Below are 14,285 nucleotides of genomic sequence, written 5' to 3'. Positions count from 1 at the left end.
CAGATTCCACAATGTCCCGAGGCAAATCATTCCCCCCACTAGAGGGGAACTGTCCTCCCTAATAAGTGTTCTGCGTTTTATTCAACTGATCCTCAATCTCCACCTTCCTGACACTGTATTTATCAAATTAAGATTAACAAAACTATTGGCTACCAGACACCTTTCCCACACAAAGTGCTGAGCCACAAAGACATCACCTCTCTATTCTTTGTACAGTCTCTCCAAAAGCTGTTTTCCACACATTGTCATTCTTTTGGCCATTTCCTCTCCTGCTTTTTTTCTTTTTTTTATGAAGTGCACTTCAAAAATAGATTAAATTTCTATTATTAGGTCTCAGAAATGCAGCTCTTGGACACTTCTCAATGGAATCACAGACTAGAATCCTTACATACTGAGTCCAACAGCCGAACAATCTATCTTGTTTAATAATGAACAAAAATAACTTCAGTTAAAATTACATTTTTATATGACAACCATCAAGTCTGAAAGTGTACTTCACCACTTGTAACAGAAATGTGGATTCACCAAGATGAAGTTTTCTACATTTACCACATTGCTAATCCCATTCTGTTCTGAACCTCTGAAGAACCTCAAAGTAAATTTCCCCTTTCTAAAAATAAATACACAATAATTGTTGCCCTTACCCTATCTTCAACAATCTAACATAATTTAATTTTAAATAATTATCAATGTCTATTTGCTACTGAAGAAATGGAAGCAATGACTTTTCAATGGCCATGGTTCCTTCACACCTCACAGTAAGAAAAGATAACAAGACTTAAACAGCCTGGCTTGCATGTTAGGCTGCAAGCCCACCTACTGAAAACCAACTTCATCTAAAAATTCATGCCAGCCAACAATTTATTTCCCTCTAAGATACCAACAGTAAATATACACAGTTACAAATCATATTTCAGGTTAATAAGTGTGAGTGTCCAAAACTGGAATTAATATAATTCAAAGAACAGTGGAGGCAGAGCAGGGAGAAGTAAGGAGGCAGTGGGAGTAGTAAGAGAGAATAAGCAACTGAAGTGAAAAAATATTTATGCATTTAGGAAACAGACTGTGCTCTGACACACCGCCAAGTTAAATCATTCCCGCAAGTGACATGAATTAGAGAGGCAGATTTCATCGTGACAAAGCACCCTCACTTAGAAAATATGAGAATTTACTGTTTTAAATAGAATTTTCAGTAGATTCATGATAGCAACAAGAAAAACATTGAAGAAAAATATTTGCTGTCTCAAGAGCAGGATGGAGACTATAGAAAATACATTAATTTGATTTTCTTAAGTCACTTGAAGTCATATTAATTACCTTAGAAATAATTAATGGAACCCAAGGGTCTGCACATATCAAAACAATTCTTCTCAGTCCAGCAGTTTAATACACAGAAGAGAAGCACCCCCATCTTCACCACCATCATGCCCTAGAAGAGGTCCTTGTACAGTCATCTTCCCATTCCCTATCCTGCATAATTACTGATCTTTTCCATCTCACTTTCTTACTGCCACCAGAAACAAGTCCTCAGAATTCCCTCTACAAAGAAAAGACAACTAACACCCATCTAGGTATGGTTCCAGCATCCTAAAAATGTGCTCCATTCATGTCTGCCAATGAAGATGAACAATGGAGAACATTTTCATCTCAGGATGCTGAGATACACAGCTCTGAAACACACCCTGAAGGCACAGGGGACAGACCCTTCACAGTCCTGCTGTCATTAAGTGCATCCATGTGAGTGAACAGAGAGCAGAAGTGTCACACAGTACTATGGACATGCTGATCCTTTATTTAGCAAAGCAGACTATTACCACCTGCTTTTCTCTTATGCACTGAATTGGATTTTAAAAAGCAGTAATTAGCACAACTGAATCTAAGATAGCTCTGGCTATTCCTCCTTTACCTACCTCTGCAGGTCCACAATTTCATTGTTTAATGTATCAAGCTCTTTAATTGCAGAAAAATCTGCTACAGAATTCGGTCCTTGAGTACTCTGAAAGATAAAAAATAAAAGCTGTTAGTCTAGAGCTTATGCTGTCCAACTACTACATTCACTTTACTTTTTGTGGCAACATGAGCTATCCTCTTGTAACAACTGCTGGCAGAGTTGTATTTCAAACCTTCAGTCTTAGAAACCCCAAAACAGTACAGATGCTGTTTCAGCAGAACACAACATACAGCCAAAGCCTGGAGAGAGTTCAATTCAAAGAGAGTTTGTCTCCTGCAAACCCTTGAAGAAACCTTTCACAAAAGCACAGGACTACCTCCTCATCCAAAAGACCATATAATCTTGTTCTAAAACAAGATTTCTCTTACAGCTCATGTTTATTCGGTTTCCTAGCATTTGTTTGAGAGAAGTTTGCTTACTACTTTTATATTTCTTCACCTGGGTGATCCTCATGTTGCAGAGCACAGACACTGATTTGCAAGGCTTTAAGGAATACTGAGCTCATTTAACACAAACCTCCAGAATATTGAATGAAACTTTGGCAATACAAAGTCACAGTGTAACTCACACCCATGAGTTTCCACTTACTTAATGCCTTTATAAGACAGTGACTGTAATACAAATTAGTTGTTTCCAAAAAAGTGCACATAAATGGGTAGAGAACAAATGCTGAAGACCAAAATTAGCAAATGCTGTAATTATTCTTCTGTGCCTTGTCACAACATGAACATGCTTAAAAAGCAACAGTCACTGTAGCTACCTCCTATAAATACATCAGTTCCTTCAAGCCTTGAATAAAGTCATCCAGGAAAAACACAACATTCAGAGGACCAGTATATACATATAATTATAAAAGGCAAGTGATACCCCCAAAATAACACAGAAGTTTTTAAATGCTGAAGTTTCTCTACAGATAAGTCAAGATGCTATTAACTATGTGCTTACTCAAACTGATACTCTGGAAAAGAAAAAAAAAACTGAAGAGCCATGAAGACCTAAACTGTGAGCACACTGTGGCTGAGAATATTATTCAGCAGAGCTACAAAGTATTGATGCATATTTTACTAGCACAAATGGTATGAACAGGGAATAAAAAAACCAAACCAACCAAACAGCTATTCTTAAATTGGTAAGTGTACAGCTTTGCAAATGGGCAAACTAGCAATGATGTTTAATTCTGTTCTACAGGAATTACACAGGAGTTTTGTAGGGTTCATCATGGCATTCCAGTGGAAGATTGTCCTTCTCCTAGGACTGGGATAGAAGGAAGACACAGAACTATTAGCTGCAAGTAAAATTTCTTCCAGGCCTCCTTCCTCCATCAGTTAAAGAAATTCTGCACACTAATGTCAGCATCAAATTTGAGAAAAATGTAGTTCAATTTTATTTTCAGTTTTCAGGAGAATTGGTGTGGGGGAAGAACATAAAAGGCAACATTTTTTAGCTCCAATAAACATATTAACAAGGATAGACATTAGAACAATAGGCTGCCATTTACTACACTGCAACTTGCATGCAAACAGCACTTTGAGTTTTTAACTCAAAGTCATAATAAAAGGAAATTCCTGTCAAAATTCTTTGAGAGGACCTTACACAAATGTTTAATTTTTGTGGCTTGTAATGCAAGCGGTGACTACAAACAGCTCCAGGAAAAGAAACACAGCAACAAGTTTTAAACCACAATGGAATACCATTTTACTTTCTGATCTTTCTGCTATCACCTTCATATTGATCAATTCAGAAGATGAAGCCTAAGCTGGTTTTTGGATTTGTTTTTTTTTACCATGTAAGCCACACCACATCACGAAAACTAGTAGAAAGTCTATCTCTGCCTATTGCTCTTACCCTTTGAGTTCAAACCTTGAGCAATAATCTTGGACAAAGAAGTTCTTTCATATCAACAAGACAACACCTCTTTTGAAAAAGCTCAAAATGAGTTAAAGGTTCAGATCAATTTAATAATACAAATTCTCGTTAAGGATTTTCAGAGTTAATTGAAAGCTAACTTACCTTTTTATGCAATATTCTTAGTCATCGTTTAAGTTAGTAATGAAATAATCCCATTGATGTCTTTGAGAGTTTTATAAAGTCAATTTACACAGAACAGCAGTAACCAACACTGATCTCATCTAACATGTTCTAAATCACTTAATTTTCTGCAATATCTTCAGTAAAACGTGGGTATGCATCCTAATGACAGCTGGCCAAATGCCACATTGGGCTACTCTGCCACCACTTCCCCAGCCATTTCACCAGGCAGACACAGCATTTTCTCTTTTCAGTTTAGGCAGCACATGCTGCCAACAGGAACAGCCACAGAGGTCTGGGCTCAAGGCAGAACCTCGGGCTTATTCCAGATAAACAACCCTGGAAATCGGCAGAACCTGAGATCACAACACACAGTGACACCTGAGAGAAGTGCTGAGCTAATTCAGTGATTATGTGAGAGTCTTAGAAGGATGTTCATTATTAAACCAACAGACAGTAAATATTAGAAAAGCAAAGTTTCTCTAACCTTGAGAAAGCAGAGTTAACAAACTGACAGAATAATAAGGATGAAAAGCAGAGTGGTGCAGAATGGAAAAAACAGTCCAAACTAGAAAAGAGACATAGAAAGGAAAGCAAACATATAAAAAAGATTAGTAGAGTTGCAAATAAAGCAGTTACTTTTTAAAAACAGAATGTAAAAACGAATTAGATATCAGTTACAGAAACTCAAAAAAGTAGTGCCAAATTTTGAGTTTCATTTTTTCAGGTAAGAATTTTTCATTCTGTTTAAGAAAGTTGTAGAATTAGGTCAATGCATTGCACAACCAAGAAAAGGCAACTCACATCACACTTCATAATGTGTAAAACACAAAGAATTTGTGATGACCTCTACCATTCTGCTAACTACTAATTGAACAGCTGAGGTACAGTTTACTGCTGGATTAAGATAAATGGCAACCAACAGATTATGGAGATATCTAAACTATCTGTGAGGTATAAAATGGAGGACCATTTGCTTTTAAAACTTTAAATATATAATTGTAAACTTTTAGTTCACATCGTTTCCAAACTTAAAAAAAAAGATCAATGTAAAAAAGGTAATTGAACACAGTAGGAGAAAAGCATGGAACTTGTGCATGTCATTCCAGATGGAAACTAAAATTTCTTTAAAATGGCAGCAGAAGGATTATTCTTTCAAAAGAGAAAATAATGCTTTCCCAACATAAGATCTCTCCGCTTGGTTGGCAGGTGTAATAAATGAAGCTTAATTCTGAAATATGGATGGAAGCTTTTTGTCAATTCTTTGCACCTATGACTTTTCTTCCTGATATTATGATAAATTTAAGTTATGCTAGCATTTGAGGTCACTTCTAGCGTAGCCTTTGAAATTACCATTATTTGTCCAAGATTTACAGCAAAAATGCCAAACCAGTCCTTACCTTCTGTAAACTGACACCCCTGTCTGAAGGTGGAATCATCTCTGGAGTCAAAGCCTGAGGTGGATCAATGCCCTTTGTTAACTTCTGATTGATTAAGTAGAAAGCCAAAGCAAACTGTTCCTTTGAAAGCTTTCCGCAGTCCTTGGTGTCACAGAGAGCCCTGCACAGATATACACATGAAATTTTTAAAATCCTCATTTCTCCAAGGATATCCCTATTTATATACTTGCTGTCATTTACAAACGTGGAAATTGCTAGGGTGTATCTCCTCTTCCAAAACAAAACACTATTGACATAAAGCACAGTACTAAATAGGAAACATCAATCAAACACACACAACCACTTTCAATTTGCATGTTGAGGCCCACAGCTCTGCTCTGCTGAAAGGCACAATCAGGGCTGTAGGTCACTAGCAACACCTTCACAGCCAACACAAGTTTATTTACATTTTCCTGATTTTTCTAAATTAGAGGCTGTGTTAACCATAACTTGAAGAAAAAAAAAGCTCCTATCAGAGTGCCCTGTAACAGCTCATAGTGGGAAAAGAATTAAAAAAGCAGTGAGTGTAATGAATGCGTTGCTGTAAGGGAACACAAGTTGTAGAATGAGATGGGACACAGATCTTGCATGCTAAGAATTCTGTAGAATCCATTTCCTTTACCAGTATATGGGTAGGATCAGTGATTAGATACCTGTGATCCTGAGATGATGTGATGTCTTAAATACACAGGGATAGCTGAAGCACAGGATTAGTAAAAATCTGAGTTTGGGCATAAACCTGTTTTCTCCCATTTCTGTCCCAAAGCAGAAGCAAGTAAGTTACCAGTGATTATACAAAAGCCATGCTATTACATACAAAAACCTCACTTCCAGAAATGTCAGCATAGCAAGAAGTGAGAACGATGCCATCATCCACACAGCTGTCACAGGGGAAAAAAACCTACCAGATATGTGCAAGGAGAGCAGAAGGCAGTCCTGTCTTCAGGAATAGTTCTCTGGCTTCCACACCTGACACAAATCCATCCATGTCCTTGTCAGTTTTCACAAAGATCTCATCGTACTTAATTTTGTCTGCAGGCGATACAACCCACTGAAGGGCGGTGAGGATGGAAGGGAAAAAACCAAAAACCACAATACTCAGACACAGGCAAGTTATGTTTCCAGTTCAGAGTTACATAATTCAAGGACTACAGCACAGAATTTTAAAAATTATACAGGTGCCTAGTTCATGAACCAGTTTTATCCTCCAAAATAGACATGCAGGGACCCTCATGCAACTCCAAAAGCAGAAGCAAAGCATTTCCTCAGTGAAGCACCAAGGCTGCTCAGTGCTGCTTTGCCTCTTTGCCTATGCAACAAAGGCATTCCTTGGAGGCTGCATCTCCTCCCTCATCACTGTGCTCAGTCACAGTCCTGCTCACTGTCTGGCTCTATCAATTTTATTCTCCTTTACACAGCTGGGAAGCTTTAGCTGGAGGGACTGGAGAGCTGCTCAAGCCCAGGTTGTTAATAGTTGGCACATTCTAAATTGTAGAATTTACATCTGAACAAGGTAAAGATGGCAATTAGAGACACTTCTGTTACTTGAGCAATTTTTCACAACACTCAGCTAATATAAAGATGTTTGGGGTTTTTTGAGTGAAAATGGCTTCAAGTGCATGGATGGATGTTAATTAATTTCAGTGCAAATGGACAATTAACAGATGACTCCCAAACAGTGCTGAATACAAAACATTGTATACAAAGTCACCCAGGATGGCACTGCTTTGTAATACATACAGGAAGACCTATCCTCAGGCAAGGAAATTTCCAGATTAAAACCTTGGCACCTCCAAAATTAAGATGTCAATTTCTTACTGATTACTCAAATAAGAGTATCCAAATGTTCAAGCTGCATCTGATGCATTAAGTACCACAGCTCTTACTTTAAATACCCTTAGCAATTTTTAGGAAAGACATTTCCCACATTCTAGACTCTAAAACGATGAGGGGCAAAAAGGATGCCTGGAGAGGGTAAGAGGCATCAAGTTTCTTAGTAATTGTATTCAGAACAAAAATAGAATCTCCTGTGTCGAGGGGGATATGCTGGTTCTTTGGTTTACTTCTCCCATTGCTTGCATTTATCTATTCTATTTTCAGTAATGTCTTCCCCAAATTGCACACTTGCACTCACATACATGACTGCCACAATTTGTTTTAAGAACTTGTCCATATTCAAATCACTCTTCAGCCAGAAGATTTATGCTCTGCATGTGTACTTGGACTATTTTTTTAAGCTTGATGCTTTGAAATAATTTATTTTTTAAATATCTTCAAAATCTGTACTAAAGAATATTCTTCTATCCAGCTGTTTATATCTGAAGACATCTAGAAAAAGTAAAACTGTAAATTTTACACCTCTCCATCTGGTCTTCCCATCAGCCTCCTAAAACTCTTTAATCAAGGCAAGAAGCAAACTAAAAATGTGTATAAAGACTCTTCATACAGGCAGTCTCTGTAGCACAGCATTAATAGCAGAAATCTTCTAATCTCCAGTAACTCCAGAACTGTACCTGTGTTAATGGTGTTTTGGCAGCTAAAATGCCTACAGGTGGCAAGGATTGATGAGACTCTTTGGTGGATGTTGAAGATGGAATTAATGGCATTGCTCCTGGAACACTAAGAGGTTTTCTCTTGGATGGTGGCACCAAGGCTGCAGGCAAGGACATTGGCACTGGCTCTTTCTCCAAAGCACAGTATACCAAAAACATGGCCTGAAAGAGAAAAAATTGCCTTCTAAATGTGTTTTTAATTACTACTTTCTTTTGAGGTTCAGTGCTTAGCAAGTGAAGTTTGGTATACTTTAGAACATTAAAATGATTCTCCAAGCTTGTACCAGTACCTGTGGAATTTTATTTGAGAGAAGACTCCAAACACTTTAATTTATCACTATTTCTCCAGGAATTGCTCCACTTAGCATCTATTCTTCTGTGGCCATCTCTTATTTAACAATTCTCACATTATTTCACTAGTCCTGGCATTAATAGTGTTAAGATTCTAACTTATCATGAACTTTCCTCAAGGATACCTTGAGGCATTCAAGTTCTATAAATACTGAAGGTTAAGGTAAAACTCACGCAGTGAAAACACTCAGTGTCTCATGGGACAGCAGATCTCAGGTGTAAGTTTTTAATGGCTCATTTAACCCACAAAAAAAGTTACTGCTGTGTACTGAGAGACATTCAACAAACTGACAGAAACATTAAACAGCACTAAAACTTGATTAAGGACTCTGAATAAAGATAATAAATGAACCACACAGTCAGAAATTAACACACAGTGCATCTACTTTAAACTCTGACATCAGGCTTTTAAAATCCCAAAAGGCAGAAAATACTTACAACTGCAAACTCATCTCGATCCAACATTCCATCACGGTCAATATCACTCAATTCCCACACCTACCAATAAAAAGCAGAATACAGGGATCTTTGACTAAACTGCAGCAGTTTCCTACTTAAAACCCCATTAAAAACAAAGGTAAGAACAGCCTCCCTCCACCATATCTCAAGTTCTATTTGGAATAACAGCATTAGTTTTCAGTGAGCAAGGTAAATTCACATAAACCATGCAAAAGCAGAGAGGTTCTTAAGCTGGAGAGAGAAGCACCCTGCTCTGACCCAAGGGTTAAAGAATACACATAACTGATACACTGCAGTAGGAGGTGATTTACCAAAAGAACAAAAGAAATTTTATTTTTCAGTTTAATAGTTGCTCTCCATAAGATCTCATTTAATAGTCAGGCTCACTACTACAAATCCTCAATCTGAAAAACAGGTATTGCTGAGTGCAGCACAGGTATTATTTGTGAACTGACAATTAAGAAGAAAGATCTCCTTACTCGTCCTAAGATATCCACTGGCAGTTTTGAGTTAAGGAGTACAGGTTTCACCTTATCCCCTGACAACAGTCCATTCACTGGATTCAGGCTGTCAAAAATAGCATCATACTTGACCTTGTCTTCCAGCTGCAGGGGCAGGAGAAAAATATTACTTATGCAAACAGTCAGATTCATAGCCTAAGAAGCAGTAGTTTTTTCAAAAGTGTTAACTTTCTTTTTTTTTTTAATAAACACACATTGCAGTTCCTAATGCTTGTAAGAAAACATCAAAAAAGACATTATTTTTAAGTCAGCTAGAGACTCATCATAACCCTGTGAGATTTCTTCAATTATTTTCATGGCTTCAGGTAAAAATCTTTTTTTTTTTTTTTTTTTGCCTTTATTTTAAATTTCTAAACATGAAGAGATTTCCCAAGGGTCAAGTGTTCTTATTAAATTAGGTCTATTAGCCCAATTACAGATTTGACAGGAATGGTAACTATCATACTTCATAAATGCAGCATTAGATTTTTCTCAAAAAGGTTTTCTTGCAAACCAGATAATAGCTCTAGGTAACAGCTAATATTTAGTTTACCTTTACAGCCCATGGTAGATCATTTGATGCTGTTCCACTGAGTAGCAATGGACTACTAGTATCAGTCTAAGGAGAAACAAGGAAAAAAACCACCAAACACATCAAAAGAGATGATTCTGAATTTGCAAAACCACTCCCTTATTTGAAAAGGTGCTTCTCAAACCCAGAACTTCATTTTAGTCATTCATGCCAAAATTTAGAGCAAAAAATTTAAAATGCTTATTCCATTAAGGACAACACTAATAGAACAAATATCCCATATTTTCAAATTATACACAATTCTATATTCAAATCCCCACTTAGAACATGTAGCAGCTCATTCCACATTGCTTGATCCCCTGTTGTAGGGCCCCATTGCCCTACAACATCACCCTCTGAAGTGTTTGTTATTTATACCAAACTTTCCTAATTGTTCACTTAAAAGCAGTTCTTACTAATATGCTCAGTTAAAAGAGAAATCTTACAAATCTTGGTGGAGGAACAGGCAAGTTAAGACTATTCAGGGAAACATCCAATCCATTCTGTGCACATGCTACAAGTCGTAGAGCCACAAAAAATTCCTACAGAGAAAAAAAAAAGACATTTTGAAGGATTTATTATATGAAAATATGATTTTTAAAAAATAGTAACATTTCAGAAGAATTAAGAGCTTTTCTAGTATTGCTGTATATATGAAAAGTCCCACATGGCTGCAAAGGGGGTCAGAAAGATAAAGAAAGCTAGAGCCAACAACTGCTGGATTCCTCCACTGAGGCGAAGTTTGCAATTAATTTTCAAAGAATTTAGTAACTTCCTGGCCAGGGTAGTTAGTTCTCAGCACTCAGTTCTTCTATGACAGAACAGTGCAAATCTGAAATGCAATTACAGCAGTTTTTCTTGGAGGAACTAAGCTGATCTCAAAAATGGTTGATGGAAGTGGAGGAAAACCAAAAAATTAACCAAAAGAAGCCCAAAAAACCCCAAAATTGTTTGGCAGACATTACAACCTCCTCCTCTTCTTACCATGGCAAGAAGCAGTTCCCTCTCCATGGACTGTTATTTAAAGAACTATATTTCAAATCAAACAGCAACACACATTAGAGCTTGTGGGAGCACCACTGAGATGTAAAGTCTATTCCCATACTGCTCATTGCCACAGCTTGGGAAGAACAACTCCAAATAGAATGGACTATTGCCAAGTCCACCAAAATCAAAGTAATAAGATTTTTGAAATTTTACAAGAATTTTAATTTCTGCGTTACTTCTTACAAGATTATGAGGAAAAAGTCACCTTCTTAGTAAATACAGCACATTAAACCTTAAATTACTGTTCAGCAGATTGCACAGCTACACATCAGCCCATTTTATGACCTGGAGAAAAGTTGATGAGGCAGCTGAAGGCTGCTGAATTTATTGTAGCTTCCACTGAAATGGGAATTACATAGCTAGTTAAAATTAGAAAAATCTGGAGGGAAAAATCAGTTAGAAAAATTGCTTTCCTGAACCAGGAATCCTAACTTTCATCTTGTTTCAAGGCTGGCTAATGGTTAGAGTCACACACCACATAAATAATCGTACCTGTTTGTTCAGGATACCTTTGCCATCAGTATCAGCTAGGTCCCAAATCTAAAATATAAAAATAACAAAGTGTTCACAGCACTGAGAAGAAGCTGGCAAGTCCTCCCTCCATTTAACAATGGACTCCTGGAGAAAAGTTCACATCTTAACTTCCTTAAATGCTTCCTTAGCTCTTATTTGTGATGACAAATTTAAATATTGCTTTAATTTCCACCACAAGCTACATGCATAGTAGAATTAGCAAGGATTCTGAAGTTGGAAACTACTGGATAGAACTGAAAACACACCAGGGAACATCATGTATCCTGTAGTACTACTAAGTATTTTAATTTGAACAAGATACTAGCTGAAGCAAGAAGACAGGATAATGAAATAAATAATTGTTATTAAATACCTTTCCAAGTACCAAATCTGTCAGTCCAGACTTTTTCAAGAAAACAGCTGCATCAGAAGCTAATACTCTTCCAGCATTAGCAGAATCAACCTAGGGGAGAAAAAAACCCTCACATGACAAACTAGCTTTTGAATCAATGCCATCTCTTTACACGGGCTCTCAAAAAGCTATCAAAGAAGAATGCTCAAATTAACAGTCACCTTGAGAACAATCTTCTGATCCTATCTAATTAGCCCTTTGTAATCACAGGCTTTTCTCTTGATGCTATCAAAACATGTGATTTTTAAGAACAGAGAATCCAAGAGTTTGATTACATTTCATTGTTCAGCTCTGCATTCATTAATGTTGGGGTCTGAAAAAGAAGGCTCTGCTTTGAAGATACCTTTACCACCACAGGAGAGGGAAATACTTACTCCCTAAAGTGAAACTTATTTACACAATGAAGAAGCTGGTGATACTGGGAGAATACTAATCAGCATGCATTTCTCCCTGGATCAATAGGGAGATCATTAAAATAGAGTTATTCAAGTTCCTCAGTGGAAAAGGTATCTAAATGAAATCTTTTCAAGTGGAAAAAGCAAGAAGGAAAACTTACATCACCTACATGGCGATGTAAGGACAAAGGAAATAGAGGAAAAGCTGAGTCCTTGAAAGCCTAAAGAAAAGGATCCTTAAAAAGGGCACAGTATGGAAAACAGGACTAAGGGTATCTTCAGTCAGCTCAGACTGCCAGCCTTATTACATCACACATGCAGGGTGATGACAATGACAACTGCACCATTTACAGTCTCATAGCTCTGTGTTTAAACAAAGACTATATTCAATATTGTGTTTGGAACACACGACCAACTGCCCAAGTTCACAGGTGCAGCACACACAAGGTGCTCAAAGCTAGCAGCTTCCCAAGATGGGATTAAAACTGGCTACTCAAAGACTGTGGGGAATTTATCATTTGGAAAGAATGCTGCAGCAGTTGTCTGTGGACACTTCTGAAGAGGAACAAAACACTCGGAAAGCAATCCCAAAAGTACAATTTAATATCAAAGTGAAAACATCTTTTGTTTTCAACATAACCAGTATGATTTTAATGAGGAGAGTGTTTTCCCTGTAACTGAGGATGCCCTGGTCAGGGCAATAAAGTAACAAACACTGCAACCTAGTAGTTAGGCTAATTGAGTTAGGGGAGAGCTGTTCATCCTATAGGAACAAAGTTGTCAAGACAGTTCATCAAACCCCCTTCATAAATAGTGGAGTCGACCTTGCATGCAAGTAAGCACAGCAATCTTGGCATCCACTCAGAAAACCTCCAGCCTAGGACTTCTCCTTCAAGAAAGTCATAAAACACCACAGTATCAGCCATGTTTACTTTTTAGTTCTCCAAGTCCAAGCCAGAGGAAGGTGACTGTAAGGGATTTAAGCAGGATTCTTACTTAACCCAATACTGATCTAGTTTCTTTTTGTACAATTACCTCAATTTTAGTAACTATTTTTTAAAGGGCTGATTTCCATTTCTGTACAAATTACTGAGTCTTGAATGCTGGGGTGGGGGCACTTATGTTTGATTATTGTACTGGGATGATTGCTGGTTTGTCAGTTATACACCAGCTTGGCAGAGCTTTTTCCCTGATGTGCAAGAAGCAGTTTCCACAGCTGCATCAGCCAGCAACTCCCTTGTTACAGCCTGTCTTTTGTAGGACCAGGAATTATCAAAAGTTACAAACACACATCTGATGTGATTAGGTCAGAAGGTTACAGTGAGAAGTGCTTCAGCTCAGGATTCATCAAGAATTCAGCACTGCTTCCCTGCTGCACTGCACCGTGTGATTAATATCCTAGTGCTTTATGACATGTTTTTAAATTGATCTTCTAACCTCACCCTACTTTGAGTCAGTCTATAAAAGGTTAAATAGAAAAATATTTATCTGAAAGAAAAGAGTCTCTATTCAAAGGCTGATTCCAATCTCTTTCTAAGTACAAAGCTCAGGATTTACACCCATTTCACAGCACACCTTAGGCCACATGAATTCCTTTAAGTTTGTGATAGAACTGGAAGTGTACTCAGCATCAGAGCTGTTTCAGGTGAATTTATTCATTTAAAAACATGCTCCACCAGCACCACAAGACAAAACGGTCTTTCTAACATTTCTGTTCTGTAAGTTGACATCTCCTTATCTAAGGAATGGAAGGGAAAAGTTCCCCAGTGGAACTGAAAGTCTTTAGACACGTTTGAAAGTTCCTCTTTAGGAAAAATGTTTGCAGCAAAGAGTTCATCTGAGCAAGTCAGAAAAGTAATCCTCTGGAAAACAAATCCATTGGCACCACTTCCCAAACAGCAACATCATGTTTAAGGAATCCCTGCTCCTGTACACTACTGAAACCACTGGACAACAAATAGTGCTCCAGTTTCACTAGGATATGTTTTCCAACAAATGGAAGACATTGACTTGGGAACCAGGATCACACTTGTGTTTTAATTCAGCTCCTTTATTGGAGTTTTTGCT

At 37.5% G+C, this 14,285-nt stretch overlaps 1 protein-coding gene across 6 annotated transcripts in view; it reads right to left on the bottom strand.

The window, feature by feature from the left end:
• Window positions 1–14,285, bottom strand: part of EPS15 (epidermal growth factor receptor pathway substrate 15) — a 67,896-nt gene that overhangs the window by 23,929 nt on the left and 29,682 nt on the right. For all 6 annotated transcript variants that reach the window (XM_085067606.1, XM_085067609.1, XM_085067610.1 and 3 more), the window contains 10 exons: window positions 11,785–11,874; window positions 11,391–11,438; window positions 10,298–10,393; window positions 9,834–9,899; window positions 9,260–9,385; window positions 8,760–8,819; window positions 7,932–8,132; window positions 6,324–6,469; window positions 5,380–5,539; window positions 1,911–1,996 (listed from right to left, as the gene is read on the bottom strand). In XM_085067606.1, the coding sequence (XP_084923732.1) occupies window positions 1,911–1,996; window positions 5,380–5,539; window positions 6,324–6,469; window positions 7,932–8,132; window positions 8,760–8,819; window positions 9,260–9,385; window positions 9,834–9,899; window positions 10,298–10,393; window positions 11,391–11,438; window positions 11,785–11,874 (1,079 nt within the window). The remainder of the gene's footprint in view (window positions 1–1,910; window positions 1,997–5,379; window positions 5,540–6,323; window positions 6,470–7,931; window positions 8,133–8,759; window positions 8,820–9,259; window positions 9,386–9,833; window positions 9,900–10,297; window positions 10,394–11,390; window positions 11,439–11,784; window positions 11,875–14,285) is intronic.

The sequence above is a fragment of the Lichenostomus cassidix genome, chromosome 8 (genome assembly GCF_008360975.1).
Source record: "Lichenostomus cassidix isolate B80296 chromosome 8, HeHo_3.0, whole genome shotgun sequence".
In the NCBI taxonomy this organism is placed as follows: Eukaryota; Metazoa; Chordata; class Aves; order Passeriformes; family Meliphagidae; genus Lichenostomus; species Lichenostomus cassidix.
This window is presented reverse-complemented; position numbering and strand designations above follow the sequence as displayed.